This window comes from Metopolophium dirhodum, chromosome 2 (genome assembly GCF_019925205.1).
Source record: "Metopolophium dirhodum isolate CAU chromosome 2, ASM1992520v1, whole genome shotgun sequence".
NCBI classification, from domain to species: Eukaryota; Metazoa; Arthropoda; class Insecta; order Hemiptera; family Aphididae; genus Metopolophium; species Metopolophium dirhodum.
The window spans coordinates 29,121,422-29,145,383 of NC_083561.1; the positions used below are offsets into that span (position 1 = coordinate 29,121,422).

Consider the following 23,962-nt stretch of genomic DNA (forward strand, 5'->3'; position numbering starts at 1 on the left):
CATTGATTCGTAATCATTCGAACTCATTGTCGACATTGATAATATAAGAATATATCTTATATTATCTATGATTTTCGATCGACGTTTATAAATATTAAATTCTTAATAAATTTTAATAAACATATTATATTTTATTATAACTGTTTTCTACTCGCACAAGTCACGGTCTTGTAAGGATTTTATTCGTTTGTTTGTGATTTGAGGTATAGTGGATCATGTCCAAAGACAAGATCCAAGAGGGAAGGGAGTGTATGGACAAAGCTGCGAAATAGTAAACGAAATGTTTTTTTATTATTTTACTAAAAACTATTCTTGATTTCTTTATCGATTGATACCCAATTTGTCATTTCGTTTCTAGTCTGAAGACATCTTTGTTGAAATGGGTTCCGGATTACGACAGTGCAGCCGACGAATACTCGAAAGCAGGTAGGTACATTAAAAGTAACTTTTACGTGATTGTGCAGTCGGTAGGAATTTACATTGTTCAAGTGTTCGATAAGATTTTGAAAAACCTGTTGTGTTTCAAAATTAGTGTCAACTATTTCCTATGTTAATGATCTTCTGAGAGGCAGTTATAACTTATAATAGGTAGGTACCGTAATAATTTTAGTTATTATGTGTCTTTAAATTGGTAATTAACATATGTAAGGAATGATCAATTTCTCCAACTCTTGAGTACTATTTGAAAAACAAATCCCAATTTTTGGTGTTAGTGCTAAAGATTATTTTAGCTTACAATATTCTTGTCATTTAATTTTTCCATTTCCAGATTTCTATAAATTGTCAATTCATTTTAACAATCATTTTTAACGTTTTCAAACCGTCAAACCTAAATTAAATGTTAATTGATTTTAAATTATTAAGCTTTCCCAAGTTTTTTCTTACAATAAAAATAATTTTTTGAATTTCCTACTGTCTTAAGACCTGTAAGCAAGATTAATATAGTTAAGTGTCTGCCTGCAGTTGCTTACTTAAACCTTGTTCCCGAAAAAGACCAAAGAAAAATTGTATGGTTTATTTTTTTTCAGCTACTTGCTTCCGAGTTGGAAAATCATATAAGGAAAGCAAGGAATGTCTTATGAAAGCATCAGAAAATTATTTACAAAATGGATCGTATCCTTTGTTTACAATGAATATCAAAACTGTGAAATAGAAACTTATAAAAAATATTGTTGTTTGTTCTCTACTGCAGCTTGCAATTTAGATTATGTGGCTGCTGTAGGATATGTGCTCTACCACAGTGAGTGGTACTAATACCCCCATATTTTATTTTGTGCCTAATGCTATACCAGACACGGTGCGAAACAAAAACGACAAATAGCTCAGATTATCTGAACACTATAATTGTTAATGTAATTTACATTTCATTTTAATCGTATCCTAATGTAGGTATTTCTGATTTAGGTACTTAATAGAATAATTCTAAAATATAAGTATTACATAAATTAGAGTGTGTTTTGAGGACTTGAGGTAGAGCACATACTACAATTACATAGGGACATTTTTTTTTAAATTTATCTTAATATTATACATACTAGACTTTTCCATGCTGCTAAGTAAGTTACCTATTCTGTTTTTATTTTTTTTATTCAAGATTGATAATATTTTTGTTAAGGTGTATGGATCAGGCGATTATTATGTCCAAGGAGATAGGTGACACAAGTGACGTGTTTAAATTGGCCATGAAAGCCAGTCACTATTACCAGCAACATGGATCTTCTGGAAGCGCATCATTATTGTTGAACAAAGTTGCAGACATGTTACAACAATCAGATCCAGAATCAGCCGTCAAGCTCTTAAAAGAAGCTTCAAACATTTCTGGGGTATGTTGAAAAATGAGTTCATTGTTATCCACATCACAACACTTGATTAAACTGTTTAGAATGTAGCAAAAACTTTTATTTGGAGATAATAATATTTTTAGATTGAAGATTCAACTGGACAAGCAATGGAATACACACACAAAGTAGCACGACTGTTGGTAAAATTGAAAAGGTTATATTCTTACTAGTTACTACATTATTTTTTATTAATTTATAGTAATCAAAATTGTGTTTTTCTTTAGGTATGAAGAAGCTGAAAATGAAATAAAACGTCAATTTGATCTTGTCGCAGAAGGAGGTCCAACGTCCAATATGGGCAGAGTAACTGTTGAACTATTTTTACTACAATTGGCTAAAGATGATTATGTGGCCGCTAAAAAAGTGTTGCACGAATATGGAATGCAATATTGTGAACAAGCAGAGGTACAAATTGCAATACTTTTGTTGTGACAAGGTTCAACACTAACTTTTGTATGTCATTAGATTTATATGCTTGACAGTATTGTAAACGCATACTCCGATCATGATAGTGCTCAAATACTGAAAATGTTAAACAGTCCTTTTATTAAGCACATGGATGTAGAGTTTGCAATACTCGCGAAGAGTTTGGCCGAAAAATGGATAGTGGAACCTGTATGCTATATTATTATTGTTATATGTCTTATAATTGTTACAAAATTTTATTTACTTATTTTATATAAATAAATTCATAATTTTTAAACTTATAGAAAGAGCAAGTTACCAATACTGAGAATGAAGACACAGACGCATCACCAACAGACTTTGGAGGAACGCTTTGTTGAAGCAGAAATTACCTTTTAATATTCTACCTTATTTATTCAAATTATACTTGTTTCTTAGATTGAAACAATTGAGGCTTAAAAGAATTATTATTCGTCTTATAAATCTCAGGTTAGTATATGTTTTAAATATTAAATGTACATATGATAATTTTAATAATATGCAATTACGCTAAGAAGTTAGAACCAATATCAATATCAAATACAATTCAAACATAAAATAACAAAATATTTAATTCATTCAAAATTACTCATTAAAAATACATGGTATGGTTGATAGTTAGTGTATTTAATATCCGTGTTCTTTTATACAAAAAAATATTAAAAAATTATTTTGGCGTTGATTATTTTATCAAAAATGAAATGATAATTTATAATATTGTAATAGTGAAAATAATAATTAGTGACAATTGGTTTTGGAATGAAAAACCATAAAATAAAACTGATAAGATACTATTATTGATTATTGTTTATGTACCTATGATTTAGAATTTTAGATTGTTAAATCGGTTCAATAATAATAAAACATTTAAATTTAAATTTTTTCGATTCATTTTTTTTAGGTATATGCTTTTGAGGTTGATTTGTTATGTAATAATTGTTATTTTCTTACTGTTTAACAGTACATTTTTGTAATGTTGTTAATTACAATATCTATAGACTATAACCTATTTAACTTTTTAAATTAATGTTTTAAACACATGCCACTATTATATATTTAGTATTTACCACAATTTTGTAACATTCCAAATTAATTAGATAATATAATGTATTTTTAATTACATTCTACATAACTTTGTTTAATATAGATCCAATAATGTAATTTTTGTTTGTTTTTTATGTATTTAATTAAGCAATTATAGTAAATACTCAAAATAATATTTTTTGACTAGAAAAATATACACATATACACAGATAAACAACAATTGTTTACAAGAATAATTTAATTGTATTCAATCTTTTAGTTTTAATGCAAAATATACTATACACTTATAAACTTGTTTGAATATATTATTGTTTATTTAACTAATATATAATGTCTAACTCTCAAGTTTATTTTGTTCAGTCTTATCATAGTGCGTGTAAAAGTGTAAAATGGACGGAATGAGTTTCAACAGCACAACAATTTGTGTAAAAATCTTGACTTGAAAGTGTAATGTGCATTCTTAACATGAGAGGTGAAATAATTTAAAAAGAAAGAATAACCTCTTTCCTACACAACGGACAATAATTCAATGGTCCCATATCTATAATCGTTGCGTTGCGTTTGCATTGTCTGCAACACCAAAGAGATTTTATGTCTGTCAGTGGCTGACCCGTAACAATACTGGCTTCTGGTTTGGTTTTACATTTTGGGCATTTCAACGACCTGTAACATGCACAAAAGATCCTAGTAGATTTAAAACCACTAAAGTGTGCATATATTGGGTATATTAAAATCTGAAAAGAAATTACCAAGCAGGAAAGTTGTCTAAGCAATTGTAACATTGAATGAATAACGGAGTAGAGTCTTTGGGAGCATACTTGCTAAATATGACCAATGACAATTGATAGTAATTTTTTTTCTGAAAAACAGAATTGAACAAACTCAACTTTTTATGGGACTTGTAAACACACAAATTACTACTTACTGTATCTATAGTCTCAAGTCTCATAAAAGCTCTAGATGCAATATTAAACGAGCCGTTTGCTATCGCTGCCAATGCTATGATCGAATATACTTGTTCTATGTTTAACATGTCTTCATAGTTGCGAAGTGTTAACGATGTCTGAAGGGCTAAATGGAAGTCCCCTAAAATCATAAAGTAGTTTAAGTATTTTTCAGAATATAACAAATAAATGAATTGAAGTATTTATTACCGTTATACAATTGTTGTTGGGCAAGTATTAAAAAATGTATAGATTCGACTATACGCCAACTGTTTTCTATAATTTCAACACGAGATTTAAACGACTTAATACCAAAATTGTCCATTGCAATTTCTTCAACTAAATATTGATTAAAACTTGTACATTAAAAATATGGTAATATTATAATTAAATGGAAATGAACTAATTACTATCTAACTCGGCGGATCGAATGTTCTTCTCTTTGTACTCTTCGATTAATAGCGCGCCGGCAGTAGCCAATTGTCTTATAATGTTTGGCTGTATATCAGATTTTATTTCTTGACAAACAGTCTGAAATGAAAAAAATATGTGTAATAATATTGAGCATTGAGGTAACGGACTATTCTTAATTATATCATTACAGCAAATACTAATTGGGCAGCTTCAGTATATCGTTCTCCGTTTATGCACTTTGAAACCATTGTCAATACATCTTTGACATTGTCTAACCATTGATCACGATCCGTATCATTCATACATTTCATAAGTTCACTTAATTTGCTCGTATCAAATTCAACACTCGTCAATGCCCGTTTTGAAAACTAAAACAATCAAATTTATACTCTTATCAAAGCCACATAATATTAATATTGAATAATCAACGTTACATTTTGATCTATAGATTCATCTTCAGCCATCCCACTGTTGATAAAAAACACAGAAATTGTTTCCAATAATGGATGGTTTCCTGGCAGACTTTTAGCAAGGGATGCTAATGACTCATAATCCTTGAGTATTATGTAACATTCGACCAGCTTTTCTGGGTTATCGGCTTTTTTATAGTATTCAACAGCCAAGTCCCTAAGAGTTAAAAAAATATTGAACACGTTAGTAAGCAATTATAATACTATTTATTGTACAGATATTTTTTTTCCATAGTACTGACCATTGCTGATTGTCTAGGTAATGATCACCAATCCCTTGCCATGCTAAATTCATTGTGAGACCGGAAATACCCAGAAGCGAAGAACTTGATTTCAACAGCTCAACAACTTTAAACCAATTGCCTAGTTTCTGGTATAGAATCACAGCCAAATCTCTACACAGGAGGAACAAAATTGATGACTAGTTATTAAAAACTAACATAGAAATAATGGTCTAAGGCTGATAACAAAAATTATAAAATGCATACTTTCGATCAGCTTCAATATATAGTTGTTCAGCTTTCACATAATCTCCAAAATATACAGCTACTTCAGCTTTTTTTAAAAGGATATCATTTATGTTAGCTAATTGTTTTACTAATTTGATGCCATGATAGTCTTTACATTGAACAAATGCAGTTTCACTTGTTGAAAGGTCTAAAGTTTGCAATGACGCTTCAGCTAATAATCTCCTAAAAAAAAAACCGTGTAAATTATGAAAAATTATAAATAAAAATTATTTTATATTTATACTTTTGTATCAATTTTTTAAAAATAACTTAACTAAGTATACATTTTAAAATATATTTTGTATTTTTTTTTATTTTAGAACTTAGAACAGACCCAAAGTTATCTTAACTTTTAATTTATATTAAAACACATACTGACAAATAAGTTATTACATCTTAGTATAGATTAAATTAAATATTTCTTGCAAGTATAACAATTTAAAATTAATACAATATTGAACTTAAAACCAATGCAGCAATCTAATAAGATGGTGTTATTTTGTAGATTGTGATGAATGAAAGTGGAATAATTAATTAATAATTATAAGTACTTACGATAGTCTGGGATGTGGATTATCATTAATAAATTTAATTGCTTCTCCTATGCTGACTTTCTCCAAAAGTTGTCTTGTGTCTCGCAATGATTTTGTTTCCAATGTGATAACATAATCGAGAGAAGGATTTTCTGGAGACTGAATAATTTCGTCTAACAGAACTGCTTGGATTTCTAAATTCTTAAAAAATATATATTCATAAAATAAAGTATAATATAGTTTACAGTTTTCAATAATTTCAAAACTTTACACAGGGGTGTTTTCCAACCAATAGAAAACTGATTTTACAGTTTAGATATATCAATTTAATTCTTAGATTTAATATTTTTAAACTGTATGACGTGATTAAAATTGTATTTATTCTTGTAATTATAAATAAATCAAAATAAATAACCATTAACTATACAAATAGGTATAAATCTCCCATAAGATTCTTGGAGTTTAGACTATTCAATCACTATTTTTAAATAAAAATGTGATTTTTCATTTAACTTACTTCAAAAGAAGCGATATAAGCAGAAGTACTAATTGGTTCTTCAGGGTTAAACCCTCTAATGACATACATTCTAGTTTTCTCCATTATTGCTAAGAGCTCAGGATCGTCTGAAGCCCACTTCATAGTCCACACATCTCGTCTTTGGAATGAATTCGAAGCTTCGGAATCAGTTGATCCCTTCACAACATTATCTTCTGAGATATCTACAAGTGTTAGCACTCCAGTTGAATCGATGACAGCCAATCTCCTAGATAAAAAAAAATATATGTTTTTAATAAATAAATATAGTTGATATATTTTAACAATATTCAGATAACAAATTTATAAAAAAATAAACATTACTTAGAATTTGAATTTAATGCCAATTTATAAGGTTTAGAGGACAACATTCTCCTTTCCACTAAAGCTACCTGTGGTAATGAGTATTTTTGCAAAGCACAACTCTCTCTACCAATCAACAAATATTGTTCACTTGCTGTTATACAAGTTATACGATCCTTGGTCTCCTAAATACCATATTATAAACATTTAATATTTGATTTAAGCATCTTTACAAGTGATTTACTTTCTGAAATGATGAGCTTTTGAATTCCCTAGATTCTTGAGTGAGTTCATCAACTCCAGAAGGAGTATCATCAATGTGAAACATTTTCACTTTTTTGCGCTTAACTGTATCCATATAATAAATTAACAAGATTTACATATTAAACTAAGCAATACAATAAAATATGTTATTTATATTATACAATGGGTAGAAAATTAATTGATAAATTACTATTCGTTATGGATGCAGAATGTGATTTAGGAACAGAGTATTGCCAAGTCATGAAGCTTGTGTGTGAAGAAACAATTACAAGGGTCCCATTCATTGTAATCCATATTGGTTCAAAATTAATGTGTTTGACTACAAAATAAATAACACAAAATTGAATAGGTTTATTTTTCAAATAACAAGTTTCATAAAAATAAAAATCTTACTATCAACTGTAGTGTTTATATTATTGCAAATAATGAGGGTGTAAGGTTTGGATTCATCGTTATTATTTCGTACAGCAAGAACACAATGATCTTTGTAAGCATCCATACATAGCAATGAATCAAATTTTGTGTGGTAAAACTAAAATATTCAGGGAAAATAACTTGTGTTTGAACTAAATAATAATATTTTCTATTACATATTTGAATAAGTACACACTTCATTTTTTTTTATATTCCAAAACGTAATCTCTGTGACCGCTTCTTCATGATTTCTATATGCATAGACAATTGTGCCGGCAAAGTAACACCAAGGGTAATCATATCGTACATTTGCAAAGTAAACAAAACTGTCAATAGCTAAGGTGATGCGCAACGATGTGCTTTCCCAACAGCAGGATGACACCATGTAACCAGGAATTCTAAGGGTTCTCAAATGCTGAAAAAAATAAAATAATATTAAACTTTATGTCACCATTATTATAAAATATAAAACTTACTTCTCCAAAAGGTGAATAAAGTTGAAGGACATTGGATTCTTTAATATCTCCGTCAACTATTAATGTACCGACCAACGCCAGAACACTGCCATTATGATTCCATTTAATAGCCACAATCAACATATCGCATTCAAAAACTACTGGATCTATAGTACAAAACTGTTATAAGTCATGTGTAAAATAAATAATTGTTTTTAACAATATTACTCATATCATATTGGTCTCTCATCAGTTGCACGTGTCCCGTTTTATATGCAATAGCCAATTGTGGGCAGTCGTTTATATTTCTGTTGAGCCAATGACAGGCAGTAATTGGCACATTATTAAGAGATACAGGTAGACACACCATGCCCAATTTGGACTGAAAAAAAACCAGTAATTATATTAGTCCATTATAAAAGAAATATACATACTATGAAGTTGCCATCACTGTCAAACAAATGAACTTCGCCGGTTTTTATGGTAAACAGAAGGAATTTTGAATTTGGGGACCACTGGACACCTGTCAACATGAGTTTTTTCAATTCTTTGCCCCAAATGCGACTACCTTCAACCGAACCGACAATAACAGCTCCTAAAATGAAATTGTACATAATATATAATTATGTATTAACTATACAAAATGAATGGTTAAATTGAGAAATATATATTTACCATCCTCATAGACAATACAAATTTTATCACCCTCTCCATTCCATGCCATACCTTTAACGACTGATTTGTTACGATTATTAATCATTTCTTCTTGCCACGTTCCCTGGGGGTTGGTCAAAACACATGTGTCAGTGTTATAACTATAGTCTATAAGTATATAACTAAAGATACTTGTACCATATTGTATTACTAATGTTTATAGACACCTTATACAAAGTCCAAACTATAATCAGCCCATTTTCATCACTTGAAGTCAGCTTGTTGTGTTTTTCGTTCCACACAATAGTCAAGACATTACCGGAATGACCTTCTAGAGTTTTGTTTATTGATAGGTTGGCCTGGCCCGCCAATCCTCTTGGCTTACCATCCGCCGGCGTGCCAGAATCGATTTTCAACACTTTCAAAAGACCATCGTCTCCACCGACTGCTATGCAATCCTGACTCGAATTCCATTCGAGACAGTTGATTTTCGTGTTGTTTGGTATAGCGATCTAAACATGACAATCGTATCATCATAATAATAACGGCCTTTTTACAATTAATATAACCCACCTTTTTGCTTAAGTATAGGAACATGGCGAAGAATTTTCTTACAACGAAAGGTCTAGTTTACCAAGTCCGAACTTGCATATCACTTGTCTCCCATAACTATAGTCCCGTAGACGTTTGCAATCCCCTTAATAGGCGGTCGGTCGGGTGACAGTTGGCGGACCTTATCTTCTATAATTTAGGTTGCATAAAAGATCTTTAAACGTTTAACGGACCGTTAGCTGTTTTAAAGCCTAGCTAAACAACAAATTTCGTTGCATAAACGTTCTTTAAAATATATTTAAGAGTCCTTTAAATTTTAATTTAATAGTCCACTAATCAATCAGTAATCACCCGGATGGCCGGACCCGATAGGATCATTGTTAAATTTTAAAGACTCGTTAAAATTTGTTATCAATAATTCATTTATTAATATTTTTAATTTGATATTTATTGTTGTTATTTTATCATTTTATCAGTAACAATTTACGATAACAACATTGTGATAATATGAACTCGGCTGTTAAGAGTCACGTGATACCCGCATATGTTGTGTCCGCCTTACAAGCATAGCTGATAATATTCTTATATTACAAGACGTGCGTAACATACTAAATTGTACACTCAACAGAATATGCATAGGCGGAAATCCATTTAAATATCAGGGAGGGCTAAAATTATTAACATTAATGTGAGCGAGGGGGCTTCGATCCTACGAGAAAATGTAAACTGGACCTGCGGTTACCTTTTTTGTTGTAAGCTCGGTCCGGAAATTTTAGATATAATAAAATAGGTAGATTGTAAACTCGGCCCAGAAATTTAAGATAATAAAAAAGGTCAGTTGTAAACTCAGCCCGATAATTTTGACCAATAAAATATAATTATCACGACATAATTTAATCTGCAAATAATAAATAATGTACTTATCTATGTCTTATCGTGAACCAACAATTTGTTCTTAACGAATGCTAAAATATATTTAAACATTGGGACAAACAATAATTTAATTTTCGTATTGGACTTTTAAAACGACGTTTCGCTAGTGTTTACACAACCGTGACGATGGCAAACAGAGTTGAGTCCCCCAACGTGGAAAACCACTTTATGTTCTAGATCATTTTAAATATTCTAAAGAATCTCATCCGTTAGCTTCAGGTGAAATAAAGTGGCGATGTATAAACTGCAAATGTACAGCGTTTTTAAAAACGTTTGGAATAAATAATAATATTACGGAGAAAAATGATGATCATAAACACGAACCTGTCAGGACTCAGGGAGTAGGGACCAAGTACTACAACGGCAATGTGTTACCGCCGTGGCCAAACGCAAAGCAACTGAGGATATCTGGACTAAGCCAAATACCTAAAATTTTAGCAGTAAATAAGGTACCTGACGCCCAAGATCTGAAAGTAAGTGATACTCGATATGTTAAAGGCTCTGTCAAACAGAAAGCGTTATTTTCACGTCACGTGATTTTGTAATTTGTTACAACGCGGCGTTATTCACGCGCGTGAAAGTTCCACGCCGACGAGCCATTTACCGCTTTAACGCGTTCTGTTTGACAGAGCTTTAAGAGGAATATGTACAACGCCAGAAGAAAGTATAGAATGCCTGCGCTACCGAAATCGATCAACGAAGTACGTGAGGTATTAGAAAGTATGGAAATATTTACAAATAGAAATATAAATTTTTTATTAATTAATGATAGACGAGAAAAAATTTTTTAGCCGTGATACAAATTTAAAAACGCTTTGCACATCAAAATATATATATGTCGACGGAACTTTCTCATATACTGTTCCAAGTTTTTTAAACAGATGTTTACAATACATGGTCATATAAATGATCATTACATACCACTTGATTTTTGTTTATTAGCCGGAAATATTACAGATATATATATTTCTTGTTTAAAACACGTCCGTGAAAAATGTAGGACTGTACATTGTGATTTTAAACCAATAGCCAATATCAGCGATTTTGAAAAAGCCATCCATCGCGCTTGTAATTTTATTTGGGCAAACATTAAAATATATGGATGCCGATTCCACATAACACAAGCTTGGTATAGGAATATACAACAAAATAGATTGAGTGTAGACTACAAAACAAAAGATTCGGAAATAAGCAAATGGTTGATTAACTTTTATGGATTAGTGTTCTTAGAGCCGGTAAATGTTTCAGAGTTTTTATATTAACCCTAATGGAATCAAAACCTGATGATAATCGAGTTACTGAATTTGCAGATTATTTAGTCTAACCTATATACATAGAAGAAGATGCTATTTTTCCGCCTGATGTGTGGGCCTGTGCATTAGTTGATACATACGCATTTAACAACTAATGCGTGTGAATCATTTCATGCACATTTTAATGCAAGTTTCAATTCAACTCACCCTAGTATATATTCTGTAATAACAAAATTAAAAGAAGTACAAACATAAACGTACCTTAAAATCAATAGCCTAAATGCATCATTTCAGTTTCAAAACACAAAAAACAAAAAAAAAAGGCGGGTAAGTGGATGTCGCTCTGCTGTACAGTAGGTTACAAGTGGGTCACTGTAATGGATGGTGTTAAATTTGAATTCAATGATATAATATCATTGTATAAGAAAAACGATTATGAGCGAAAACGGTCAGTCAGCCTATGATATTACAAAGTATATTTGATGATATTATTTTGAAAAAAGTAATTTATTTATAACCTATTTACGTGGAGCCTAAGAGCCTTGTTTTCAATTTTCAATCCTTAGCTATAAAAGTTAAACATTTTATAAATTTTTAACTACAAAATAATTATTAAATTATAAATTTGATAAATTTTGTCAACATTTGAACATTAAATGCTTATAAAAAAAATTGTGCCTATGTATTTTTAATATTTTTCAACTGGTATTAGAACAATATATCAGGAGCCTTAAATGTCCGTTAACAGCTCAAAATAAGTCAATATATTTTCAAAATTTTATCGTGTATAGAAAATGCTAATACAAACATTCAGTGAAATTTTCAAGTATCTACAGTCATAACAAAATAAGAAAATCGTTACATGAGATATTGAGTGAATATCAAATGTTGTAAAAATATGAATTTCAAACGCTCATAAAAATTTAATTTTACTTTCTTGTAGACACTTTTTTTTTTATAAAGGTAGACAAACTTATGGATAATCTTGTATTACATTTTAAAATCTTAGATTTAAAAAGAAAAATTTTTATGAATTCTCAAGTCAAAATAATTTGCTAATTTTCGTGATTTTTCCGTATTTTGTCAAAATTTGAACTTTAAATGCTTATAATTAAAAACGGTGACTAAGGATTTTTAATTTTTTTCATCTGTCTTTGAAACAATAACCTTCTATAAAATAGCCTTCTATTAAATGTTCAAGCTTGTTTACCCAACAGATAAATTAATAATTGATAATTAATTATATATAATTTTATTGATATTTATAGAAAAAAAAAACTAAAAAAATGGAAACTGAAAATGTCCGTAAACAGCTCAAAATAAGTCAAAATATTTGGAAAATGTTATGGTGTAGGTATAGAAAATGCTAATATAAACGTTCAGTCAAAATTTCTTGTACTTACGATCATTTGTTTTAGAGTTACACCAAAAACCAAAATCGATTTTCTCAAAAACAGATTTTACGTAAAAAGAAAGTGTCGCCTTGAAATGAGAATCACCTCCTCGTAGTGTCCTCTGGGTAATGCTAAATGGTTCTCAAAAATATTATAAGTACATATACGTATATTTTTATTTAGGCGGAGTTTGCACCTAAATGATTTTTACTTGAAAAAAACTGGGGCTGAGTTTACAATAGACTTTTTGAATATTTTTTTCCCCGTGCCAAGCTTACAATCGCCCGATCCTACAAAACTAAAAAGCCTCCTCAAGTTCCTCGATTTGAGCGATTTCCACTAATGCGTGTAGCTCAGTTGCGTCATTTAGTGGGGGGCAGGGTGGACATTTGCCCCCCCCCCTTATCATTGGCGGGCCGGGTATGGGTTAGTTCCGACTTCATATAGTAACTATAATAGGTAATATATGTATTTAAGTATCCCTCTACATATGTATTAATTATTTAGTTACTGTTATCTCTCAAAAAAATGGGTACTTAGGTATACTTACGATATAAATTTTTTCGAGAAAGTATAAAATTACGAAAAAATAATTACCCATTTTCTATTCCATACAGATTATTAATTTATAATTATTAATAAATACTCTGTGTCATGTAGCTGATATATAATAGGTATTATGTCTATTTAATACGTGCTGGCTGATACACAAAATAGCGAGAGAAAATAAACATACGTCTGTAACATAATTATACCTGCGGTTTGGCCGTTATATGATAAATTATTGGAAGCTGTGGAATAAAACTGACCAATAAAAACAAATTGTTTGGGAAGAAAAATGCACAGTCAACGATGGATGTTCACGTCGCCTGGTGGAGAAAATGAATACAAAAAGACTTCGGTCACCCGTGAACATTACGACGCGGCTGTGGAAGCGAAGAAGGAGCGCGATGAAAACCTCATCGAGTCCGAAAGTGGTAAGTCTCAATCTCAAAGTTGCATGGCATGGACAACCGTCATAAAAACTTGAATTTTCCATGTGTGTGTAGTGGGGGGGGGGGGGGACACAAGTGGGCTGGAAGGTTTTGTCGTTTAAATTCAATTTTTTTCGCGTACTTTATTTGTATATCGAAGAGCGCAAGAGACGCGTGTTGGAGGATTTCATGTGGCAACAGATGACTAAGAAGGCGTTGGACCAGATCGAAAAGCAACAGCTGCGCGCCAACGAGACCAAAGCATGTAGTACGTACGCAGAGTCCTTCGTCCTTCCAGGATTTGAAGTTAAAGAACTGGGTTCCGAAATCGACGAAGAAGTATGTCCCTCGAAAAATCTGTCGTAGCGTCGTTAATAATATAAACTAATTATTAGGTACTAAAAAAGCTGTACACCTATGCAGTGGCATACATGGGGGTTTTGGGGTTTCACCCTTCCCTCCCCTACCCCGACGACTTTCCATTTTTTTCAGTATATGTAATATGTATAGATATATAAAATGTAATCAAAATTAAAAAATATTTTGATTTAGGTAGGTACATATTATACGTATAATATATTGGGAGGGGTTTATTAATGTGTCTCGTGAAGAAGTGACCATCCGGTGTCATATGATAGTAGGTATACTTTAAGTTATGAAAAAAACCACTTTGAAAGAGCAGCCTAACTTTTTATTATTAAAATTTTTCAACTTTTTACCGTAATTTTTTTTATTTTAATGTTTTTTTATTGTGCCATCATAAAAATTATAACTATCTAACATATACAATTAAACCAGAAATTTACAAATTATTTTTATGAAATTAAAAAAGTCTAAAGAAATAAAAAAATTATTATTTAAAAAAAGTGTAATTTAAATCGTGTATAACGCTGTATTTAATACAGTTTTTATTTTTATTTTATTATTCTACAAAATTCTAATTTTTTTAGATTAAATAAAAATAATTTGTGACTATCTGGTTTAATTGTGTATGTTAATTGATAGCACAGTAAAATACTAAAAAAAAGTTACAAATTTAAAAGTTTTAAAGATACAATGTGTGGTAGGTTCGACAAAAAAAGTTGAATTACCATAACTAAAAAATAATAAAGTTAGACCGATCATTTAAAGGGTTTTTTTTATAACTTAAATATACTAACCTATGACGCCGGCCGGTCACTTTTCACGGAACCCATTGTATATAATATAAAATAATTACACAATACTAATTTATTTTAATATGAATTTCTGTTCGAGTTAATGTTTAAAAATTTTTTTTTGAGATTTTCCCTCTGCAAATTTTCTCATGACTTCTTCCAATGAAACATTGCTTGTCAAATAAAACTATATGAAATTTATTTATAGAGATGGCAGTCTTGATTCGCCCATCATACTACGATATTTATTTTTAATCATATTGATAGTGCAGAAAAGGATCGTTCACTTTCGTGGTTGGTAACTGGTATAAGTACTTAAATCAATTTGGAATGCTACATAACTATTTGAAAAAAACGTTAGAGAGATTAAAAACTATTGAAGACATTTTACCCATAAGTTTCTTACAAATTGTTTTTGATATGTAATTGATACTCTGCCTCTGTTTTTATTACCATAATTTTCAATATGTGTTGAAGAGCACGCCAACACTGCATGATCGCATTTAGCCAGTGTTCAGAACGTACACTAAAAAAATGAACTCGTTCACGTTTATGTTCGTGTTTTTTTAAACGAAGGCGTGCACGTTCACGTTCTTTTAAAAAACAAACGCGTTCATTGGGTCGTTTATTTGATTTTTTTTTTTATGAATTGTTAGCCTGCAGTCAATATAAAAATTAAAAACCCATAAACATATACGACTCAACCAAAAAATAAAAATCCAATTTAGACCTTAGAGCATATACAATTTATAAAGTATCTGAATTAATTTTTAATATCTGACACGTTATTTGAGTTACATTTCGATAAGGATTTCCTAGTGATAAAATTAAGCGAATACTAGGGTACTTATTATGATAAACCGTTTAGGTTTATTACAAATTCGTGGAAATCATAATATTATTGTTGTTGTTTGTCGAGCTGGGGACACTGGAATTTCACGTATTTAATTTATATATTTTGCAATCAAAAAAATACTATAAGAATTATAATGGGAAAAAAGCGGTAAGTGGATGTCGCTCTGGTGTACAGTAGGTTACAAGTGCTCAATGTATAATGGATTGTATTAAACTTGAATTCAATGATATAATATCGCATTGTATAAGAAAAACGATTCTAAGCGGAGACGGTTTATCAGTCTGGACTTTTTAAATTTTTATTATTTATTATAGCCTTTAAGTTGAATTAATATTATAATATTATGATTTTTTATTCGTTGCTACGGTGATTAACAAATCGTTAGAAATTAAAATTCCATTTTAAGCGGTTTTTCGTAATTTGTCAGTAGTTATTCCCGTGGCATTAAATAACTATTGAGATAATCGAAAAATGACTTCTCTAAAGTACCTACCATCTTGATCTAATTTGCTAAAAGATAAGGTACTATATGTTGCACTTCTTTTGGTAGAAATTTTGTATACAGGATATAAAAAGTAAATAAACATCATTGTAAAACCACTAGCTTCCTCGCTCCGCTCAGAATCTAAAACGAAAATATTATTATTATAATATAATTAACTAATATATTTTATACATATAATATTTATTAAATGGTAAATAAATTTAAAAATTTAAAACTTAAAAATTTATCAAATTCATTAAAAATATAAACGTCGTTCACGTTCACGTTCTATTTGCAAAAAACGAGTGACGTTCACGTATCGTTCACTTTAATATATGAACGTGAACGCGTGAACGTGCGTTCATGAACGACGTTCTTTCCAAACACTGCATTTAGCAACTATAAAATAAAGAAAAAAGCAACATATCTGCAACTCCAATTACTTCATGAGTTATGACTTAATAAGTAATAACTATACCTCGAAATGTAAGACATCGCGACGAGAGAAAACGAATAGCTTGAACAACGCGTTTTAAAATATTAATCTAATAACTTTCTTATATTTATAATTATATATTCAATATTCGAATATCAAGATATCTATGTGACGATGACTGTAAAGATATATTTTTATACTAAAAAAAAAAAATAAGACGATACATATTGTGGCCCTCTTCAAACTTGCGGCCATGGTCTAGCCCTCCCCTTGATACAGGCCTACTAAGTACTAATAGAAAAAGAAATATATTATGCTTATTATTATTTATTTTATATTTTTTGATTTAAATAGTAGCATGCTGCTAGATATGTTCCCTTTGCAATGAAAATTAAAGAATCATATACAGTGTGGTCATGATTTAAGGTAACACTAAATATGTCAGGTGGATGACCTTGTATTGCAATGGGGTTTTCGGGAGCTGATAAGGAGTACTTAATTACATATTTTCAGATAAATTTCAAATTTTTAACACCATTGGTGTGCGCATGCGCATTGCGCAATACAACTTACATTTTTTAAATGGAAACACTATTTTTTTTACTACATATTCGAATAGATTATTTTTTTTAATCATTATTTGTATTAAAAGTTTTTTTCTATTTACATAACTGACCAAGTTAGAGACTTAGAGTAAGTCAAAATTTGGATTTATGCATAATACGTTTGCCATAATTACAATTGCCAAATAAATGTTTAATGGGGGACGGAATGGCCGAGTGGACTAAGGCGTCGGTTGCGACGCGCGCCGTCGACGGTTCGAACTCGGCCACGGTCGGCATTTTTCTTCTGGCAGTCACGGTGTCCGGAGAGAGAGGCCGACATGGTGACACCCCCCACCCAGGCATGGCAGATATCTACCTGTGTGTTTGTTTTAGCAGAATTTTTAAGTGGGCACCCGTAAGTATAAAATCGACCAAGTTAGAGCTAATTATTATTTTGAATTTCTAATAATAAATTCTAACTATCGAGGCCCTGGGGCCATTGCCCCCCCCCCACCTGGACCACCCTTTAATCCGGGCTTGGCTATTATATTGAGTTTAAGAATAATAATTGTTGATTTGTGTTTCTATGGCGATAGACAAAATAGGTTACTAGGTTAGAAAAAAATAGGTTATTTTATATAATATTAGGTATTTACGATTGCATAACAATAATGACCGCATTCGTTATAATTATATTATATTGGATATGAATATGATAAGACTGTAATGGGGAATTATGTTTTTAGCTTCAACAAAAATATCCGTTGTACACTGATGTAGTCAAGTCGATATACGTGAGAGATGCTGATATGATTAAAGCAAAAACTCCTGTACGCAAATCTCATCGAAAAATGTTCTGTAAAGACAGTCGTTTTACCAGTCGTCTGAGCAATCCAATGGATATTAATACTCCAGTTGGACCTGGCCATTTCGCATCCATATAAAAAAAAATTTAATGTTAAAATTGTACCTATGCATATTAATTATATAAGTATACCAGCGTGTTATAGACATGATGTAATGTGATGACGTGGAGTATTTGAGCATATTATAAGCGCAATTTTGGAGGTCTAAAATCCTCCACCCTCTCTTCCCCCTCCAAAAAAATAAATAAATATATACATACAAATTTAGTAGCCCCTCACGATGGTTTTTTATAATTATAACAGATAAAATATTAAAATCTGTTATCTATACTATAAAAGCGAAATATAAATCTTTGTAATGGGTTGTCTCCGAAACGGCTTGACCGATTCGGCTTATTTTTTTTTTTTTTGTGTTTGTAATTGTCAGAACAAGGTTCTTATGAGAGAACATTTTAGGAAAATCCACCAGAAAAGTAGGAAATCTATATACTACTAGCCGGCTTGGGAACCTAAAATAGTGGAGAGGTGGCAACACCTCGAGTTGACCCATCGGCGTCAACGACAAACCTAGTCGGTACCACGGGTGAAGGGAGCTCGCCGCTTCGGATGCGATGCCCTTCTATGGTTGAGGTCCATGACTTTGCTGAAACGTCGTGGTTGTAGGACCAGCGCTATGATAGTATCCAAACCACCTCACCTTGGTGGGAGAACGGACCCCAAGGTGCTCCCTTTGCGCTGCCCGAACCTCTGCGGCTCGTAACTAGCTAATACACGGTTCGTAGTTGTAAGGCACACGCCATAAACCCTAGGATACTCTCTGTATTGAAGTTATGGTTGTATACACATATATGAAGTATATATATATATATATACTTAATTTATATTAAAACGTTTTAAGTTTATTTTTGTTATTTATTATTTATATCAAGCAATAATAATAATTTAGTATATTATATTATAATATGATATTGTAATGGTATGCTCACACACCATTATAATAAATAAACTAAAATCTTACAGAATAATAAATAACGGCCAGACTGTCATTCGTAGAAATCGGTCATCCCTAATAAAACTATTGTCACCGACAAAAAGGTCTTTGCCACCGAAGAGAAATCTAGTTCGGGGAAATACAAAAACCTTTGATAAAACAGCCTATCACTCTTTGGTCGGCATATCCGTGTTGTCCTTTAAACCAGTGCATGAGCACCGACCACCAAGTAACAACCTCTCAAAAAATCTCAATACCGATTTCAACGAGCGACAACTGGACTCCTTGTGCGAGGTATTGCGTTCTTTAATTCAATTTGTGTATTTGAAGTATTACTTTGTGTTACCTAAAACTCCTACAACATTATCTATAAACAACTGCGAATTAGGTAAGGCATTTAATATAATATTTTATGTTGACTGAAGTTATTACATTATATGTGCTTTTTTACATACAATTATATTGTACGGTGTATTTGATCTAATTCTCGAATACACGATCTCGAGAGCCCTCCGAACACTTCGTTTTTCTTATATAATGATATTATATCATTGAATTCAAATTTAACACCATCCATTACAGTGGCCCACTTTTAATGTATATATGGATGTTAAACAAAAAGTTAAATGGTAGAGTCGTCGCCAGATAAATTGGCACGGTGGCGGCGGCGTGATAACGGAAAACCAGGGGTTTTCCATATTTGGTCACAGATATCTAATATCTATATTGCACTAGATAGTGAACTCCCCGCATGAATAGCTTCACATCAAGATCGGGGGCAATTGTTTGGTATTTTATATTATGGTAAATAAGATTAACTATCAGACCAAACAGGTCTGATGATGGTTTTGTATATTAATAGTTTATTTTTTAATGATGTCTTGGATCTAAGAAGTGGGCGGAGTAAATGGAGTCTGGAGTTGACTGTTTTTCTTTTTATTTTAAGGTGTTGGGCCCATGTGAGGCGCCTGTCAAAGATCAAACCTAGGTATCTTATTGTCGGGGTGATTGGGATTTGGTTATTATTAAACGATACAGAGGGGCAGTCCCCTGGTCTAAGAGAGAAAGTGATAAAGGATGATTTAGCTTCATTAATTTTGATCTTCCAACGGTTTGACCATAGTTGAATCGAGTTGAGATGATTTTGTAGCCGGAGAGATACTACCTGGGGGTCATGGTTTGAAGCCAGGATTATCGTGTCGTCAGCATATGTACCCAGTGATGTATGAGGAGAGGTCGGAGTGTCGTGGGCGAATATAGAGTATAAGAAGGGAGCTATGTCACTTCCTTGAGGGACTCCAGCTAGTATTTGGAAGTTTAATGAGTAGCTGTTGTTAACGCGGACACAGAAGGTGCGATTTTCGAGGTATGATTTTAAGAGAAGGTAGTAGGGGGCAGGGAGGAATTTTTTGAGTTTGAAGAGAAGTCCTTCATGCCACGCCTTGTCGAAGGCCTGAGCCACGTCAAGGAGTACAGCCGCACAGTAAAGTTTTGATTCCATGCTGGTAGAGATTAAGTCGACAGTGCGGTGGAGTTGGTGGATGGTGGAGTGCTTGGACCTGACTCCAAATTGGTGGTTTGGGATGATGTTGAATTTGTCCGATAGTGGAAGAAGCCTTTTGAGGAGTATTTTTTCAAAAATTTTTGCGAATGTGGGGGATGAGAGAGATTGGTCTATAGGAAGACGGGATATCAGGCGGTTTGTCCGGTTTTAGAATTAGGATTATGTTTGAATGTTTCCAGGCTGTAAAAAAGTAGGATAAACGAAACATAGAGTTGATAATTAGTGCTAAAAGAATGATAGATTTTTCAGGGAGGTGTTTGACAACTAAGTTGCTTATTAGGTCGTGCCCAGGGGCTTTTTTGGTTGGGAGTTTGCGGATGATGTATTGAATTTCACCCGGGCTAGTATGTTTGGCAGGGAGGGCCATGGGGAGAGGGGATTCAAGAAATCTAGTAATATTTAGAGTATGAATTTTATTTGGGATGATATTATGTGGTTTGAAAACGTTAGCTAAGTGTTCGGCGAAAATGCTGGCTTTATCGGAGTCAGAGGAGGCCCACGAATTGTTTGGCATACGGAGTGGGGGGGATGGTAGCTTGTGATGGATTAATTTTTTAGTGGCCTTCCATAAAGATGAGTCTTTAGTTGAGAGGTTTTGGATGTAGTTTTGATAGCTTTCGTTTTTGAGTTTAAGAATAGCTTTGTTTAGTTTATTTTTCAGATAATTAAACGTTGCTTTTTCCGATGGGTATTTAAATCTATGCCATTGGGTTCTGGCTCTGCGTTTATCGGCGAGTAAGAGCATGATATGGGCAGGAATATTAGTATTATTCCGGGGTGGAGGATGGTTACTCGAGGCAGCGGAGGCAGAATTTTGAATAGTGGAAGTTAAGGAAAGGATAGCGCTGTCGATTTCAGAGGTAGTTTTTAGGGAGGGTTTAAGGTTTATGTTGTCGGTTACTATTTTTTTGAATTTAGGCCAGTTTACTCTGCCAGAAGTAAGGGAAGGTTTAATTTGTTTAGTAGCCCAGGCACCCACCTCAAGATAAATTGGGGTGTGGTCAGAGGAGAGATCGTTTAAGTTTGATATGGTTGAGTGTATGTGGTTTGGAATTTTGGAAACGAATATATCAAGGATATCAGGAAGTCTGTTACAGTGAGAAGGCCAGTAAGTAGGAGAAGAGGGGGAGATTACTGAGTAGTTCATAGTGTCTAAGACAGATTTAAGTGCACGGCCTCTGGTATTAGCGGATCGGTTTCCCCAGTATGGGTGTTTTGAGTTGAAATCACCTCCGACTATGAATTTTTGACCTAAAGTGGAAAAAAAGGTTTGAAAATCGACAGACGAAATTTTGGGTCCAGGGGGACAGTAGATTGCAGAAACGGCAATGGGGGTAGAGTTGACAAAGTTGACTTGGATTGTAGTGGCTTGTAAGTAGGGTTCAGAGTGTGGTGCTAATTGATGATGGGATAAATTGTTTTTAATGTAGATAGCGGTACCAGCGTGAGCAGTACCGTCCGGATGGCAAGTATGATAAACTTGATATCCAAATATTTTTGAGTGAGATGTGGGGGTAAAGTGCGTTTCGGAGATAAGGGCGATGTCGATATTTTTAGCTTCGAGAAAGCATTGGAATTCGTGCTTATGTTTGGAAAGACCATTGGCATTCCAGGAGATTATGGACTGGGGAGAGTTTAGATTAGAATTCAGAGTCATTGGTAACAACTAATTTATTGATGAGAGAGGAGAGGAGAGGTTATTAGAGGTGTGATGAGTGATTGGAGCTCATGAATGAATGATGTTAGTTGATTTGAGAGAGGGTTTTCGGGAGAGGAGTCGTTAATAGGGGATTGGGTTTTACCTTTTGTTGCGCTGGCGAAGGAGTTCTGTCGGGTGGCCGAACTGGTTTGTACAAGGTTAGGGTTGGTCTGCCGAGAGATGTCCGAACTGGTGAGGTTTACATGGCTGGTGGTAGATGGGTTGCTTGAGTGTTGATAGTAGTTGGTTTGGGTGAGGTTCTTGAGTTTGGAGTTTCTTGATCGCAACAGAGTTTTGTGTTTGATGCATCCCTTATAGTTTGCAGGGTGTGCTTCCCCACAGAGAGTGCAGGATGCCGGTGTGTCCTTTGATTTTTCACAGAGTTCAGAGGGGTGACTTTGGCCGCAGCGGACACAACGAGGATCGCGATTGCAATAAGTTTTGGTGTGGCCGTAGTCCTGGCATCTAAACTGGGGAAGGTCCTTCCGGGAGTGAGGCTCTTCAACTTTAATTTTGGTGTAGCAAAGTGAGGTAAGTTTGAAGATATTTGGGTTAGAAGTTAGTTCATCCTTAATGGAATTTGTGTCCGTCGTTGAGTGAAGATTTCTTATTACAACCCGATAGGGCTTATCAGCTTTGACTTGGTAAGTAAAATACTCGAATTTGTTTTCGTTTAGCAGATGTATAATAAGGCGATAAAATTCGATTTTGGTCGTAGTGAGTTTATTAGGTGTTTGGTAGACGATTTGCATTCAAAACCGTTTTCGCCCGTGGTGATCGATAGTAAGGATTTGCAAAAATCGTTAAAATCGACTGGTGTAGTGATGAAGATAGGTGGCGGAGTTGTAGGAGAAAGTTCATTTGTTTGTTCAGCCGTATCCATGGGGTCGGGGGTAACCACTTCACTGAGTGCTTCATAGCGATTTGGCGTGGAGAATTTGGAGGTGTTAGTTTCAGAGATTTTTGGCTCTTTGGATTTTGGAGAAAGACCTGGCGAACGAGACCGTTTTATGAACAATGCACCCGGTTTAATAATTACTCACGTTCGCAGTAGAACGATTATTATATTAGCTTCTCACTAAAAAAAATTGTTTTGCATAAAATGGCCTCATCAAGAATATATAATATGCCCCCCCCTCATATTATGACCGTAGATCGGCTCTGATAATTATGAATGTATGTCGTATGGACAACATGTAAACAGACTATAAACTTTGCTTAATTAAGTTAAGTTAAATTCTAATAATTAATACAACCTACATTATGAAGTTATAGAGATTAAAAATGTACAAACGTTTCATAATAATATGTAATTATGTTAATAAAAAATTAAACAGTAGAATATTTTATTGGACTATACTTTGAATAAACTATCTATAGTCTATGAATAAACCACTGCATTATTCCTTTCACAGCTTTACCACTTTTAAGCAT

General features: G+C 32.7%; 3 protein-coding genes across 6 annotated transcripts; 2 read left to right on the plus strand and 1 right to left on the minus strand.

Moving 5' to 3' along the window:
- Nucleotides 1–55: 55 nt before the first annotated feature.
- Nucleotides 56–5,274, plus strand: LOC132937973 (gamma-soluble NSF attachment protein). Of its 2 annotated transcripts, XR_009663860.1 has the most exons (10): nt 56–271; nt 359–426; nt 1,029–1,113; nt 1,539–1,556; nt 1,616–1,823; nt 1,925–1,995; nt 2,066–2,246; nt 2,307–2,456; nt 2,552–2,735; nt 5,136–5,274. XR_009663860.1 is itself a non-coding variant. In XM_061004618.1 (9 exons), the coding sequence occupies exons 1-9, from the start codon at nt 216–218 to the stop codon at nt 2,624–2,626; spliced, it is 912 nt and encodes a 303-aa protein (XP_060860601.1). In that variant the 5' UTR covers nt 56–215; the 3' UTR covers nt 2,627–3,491. The 2 variants fall into 2 exon arrangements, 1 of the variants encoding a protein (XP_060860601.1); XM_061004618.1 differs by lacking the exon at nt 5,136–5,274 and having other exon boundaries at nt 2,552–3,491.
- LOC132937970 (WD repeat-containing protein 35) lies at nt 3,580–9,768 on the minus strand. Of its 3 annotated transcripts, XM_061004613.1 has the most exons (22): nt 9,398–9,768; nt 9,052–9,336; nt 8,846–8,948; nt 8,605–8,765; nt 8,399–8,552; nt 8,192–8,337; nt 7,912–8,130; nt 7,695–7,833; nt 7,492–7,620; nt 7,282–7,385; nt 7,059–7,222; nt 6,717–6,963; nt 6,222–6,400; nt 5,646–5,849; nt 5,400–5,552; nt 5,122–5,314; nt 4,876–5,055; nt 4,684–4,804; nt 4,484–4,612; nt 4,255–4,415; nt 4,079–4,188; nt 3,580–3,992 (listed from the first exon to the last, which is right to left on the minus strand). In XM_061004613.1, exons 1-22 carry the CDS (start codon nt 9,419–9,421, stop codon nt 3,812–3,814), a joined length of 3,486 nt encoding a protein of 1,161 aa, XP_060860596.1. In that variant the 5' UTR covers nt 9,422–9,768; the 3' UTR covers nt 3,580–3,811. The 3 variants fall into 3 exon arrangements, with proteins under 3 accessions (XP_060860596.1, XP_060860597.1, XP_060860598.1); XM_061004614.1 differs by lacking the exon at nt 9,398–9,768 and having other exon boundaries at nt 3,582–3,992; nt 9,023–9,162; XM_061004615.1 differs by lacking the exons at nt 3,580–3,992; nt 4,079–4,188; nt 4,255–4,415 and having other exon boundaries at nt 4,498–4,629.
- A 4,026-nt stretch (nt 9,769–13,794) lies between these two features.
- On the plus strand, nt 13,795–18,352 carry LOC132938511 (uncharacterized). Its single transcript, XM_061005388.1, has 3 exons — nt 13,795–13,933; nt 14,091–14,269; nt 18,155–18,352. Exons 1-3 carry the CDS (start codon nt 13,795–13,797, stop codon nt 18,350–18,352), a joined length of 516 nt encoding a protein of 171 aa, XP_060861371.1.
- The last annotated feature ends 5,610 nt before the right edge of the window (nt 18,353–23,962 follow it).

Coding starts and splice junctions, on each gene's coding strand:
- LOC132937973 (XM_061004618.1), top strand. CDS start 216: ATGTCCAAAGACAAGATCCAAGAGGGAAGGGAGTGTATGGACAAAGCT. Junction 1,824..1,924: donor AAGCTTCAAACATTTCTGGG/GTATGTTGAAAA, acceptor TAATATTTTTAG/ATTGAAGATTCAACTGGACA. Junction 2,457..2,551: donor AAAAATGGATAGTGGAACCT/GTATGCTATATT, acceptor TTAAACTTATAG/AAAGAGCAAGTTACCAATAC.
- LOC132937970 (XM_061004613.1), bottom strand. CDS start 9,421: ATGTTCCTATACTTAAGCAAAAAG. Junction 8,553..8,604: donor ACAGTGATGGCAACTTCATA/GTATGTATATTT, acceptor GTTTTTTTTCAG/TCCAAATTGGGCATGGTGTG. Junction 6,964..7,058: donor GCATTAAATTCAAATTCTAA/GTAATGTTTATT, acceptor TTTTTTATCTAG/GAGATTGGCTGTCATCGATT.
- LOC132938511 (XM_061005388.1), top strand. CDS start 13,795: ATGCACAGTCAACGATGGATGTTCACGTCGCCTGGTGGAGAAAATGAA. Junction 13,934..14,090: donor CCTCATCGAGTCCGAAAGTG/GTAAGTCTCAAT, acceptor TGTATATCGAAG/AGCGCAAGAGACGCGTGTTG. Junction 14,270..18,154: donor GTTCCGAAATCGACGAAGAA/GTATGTCCCTCG, acceptor TTATGTTTTTAG/CTTCAACAAAAATATCCGTT.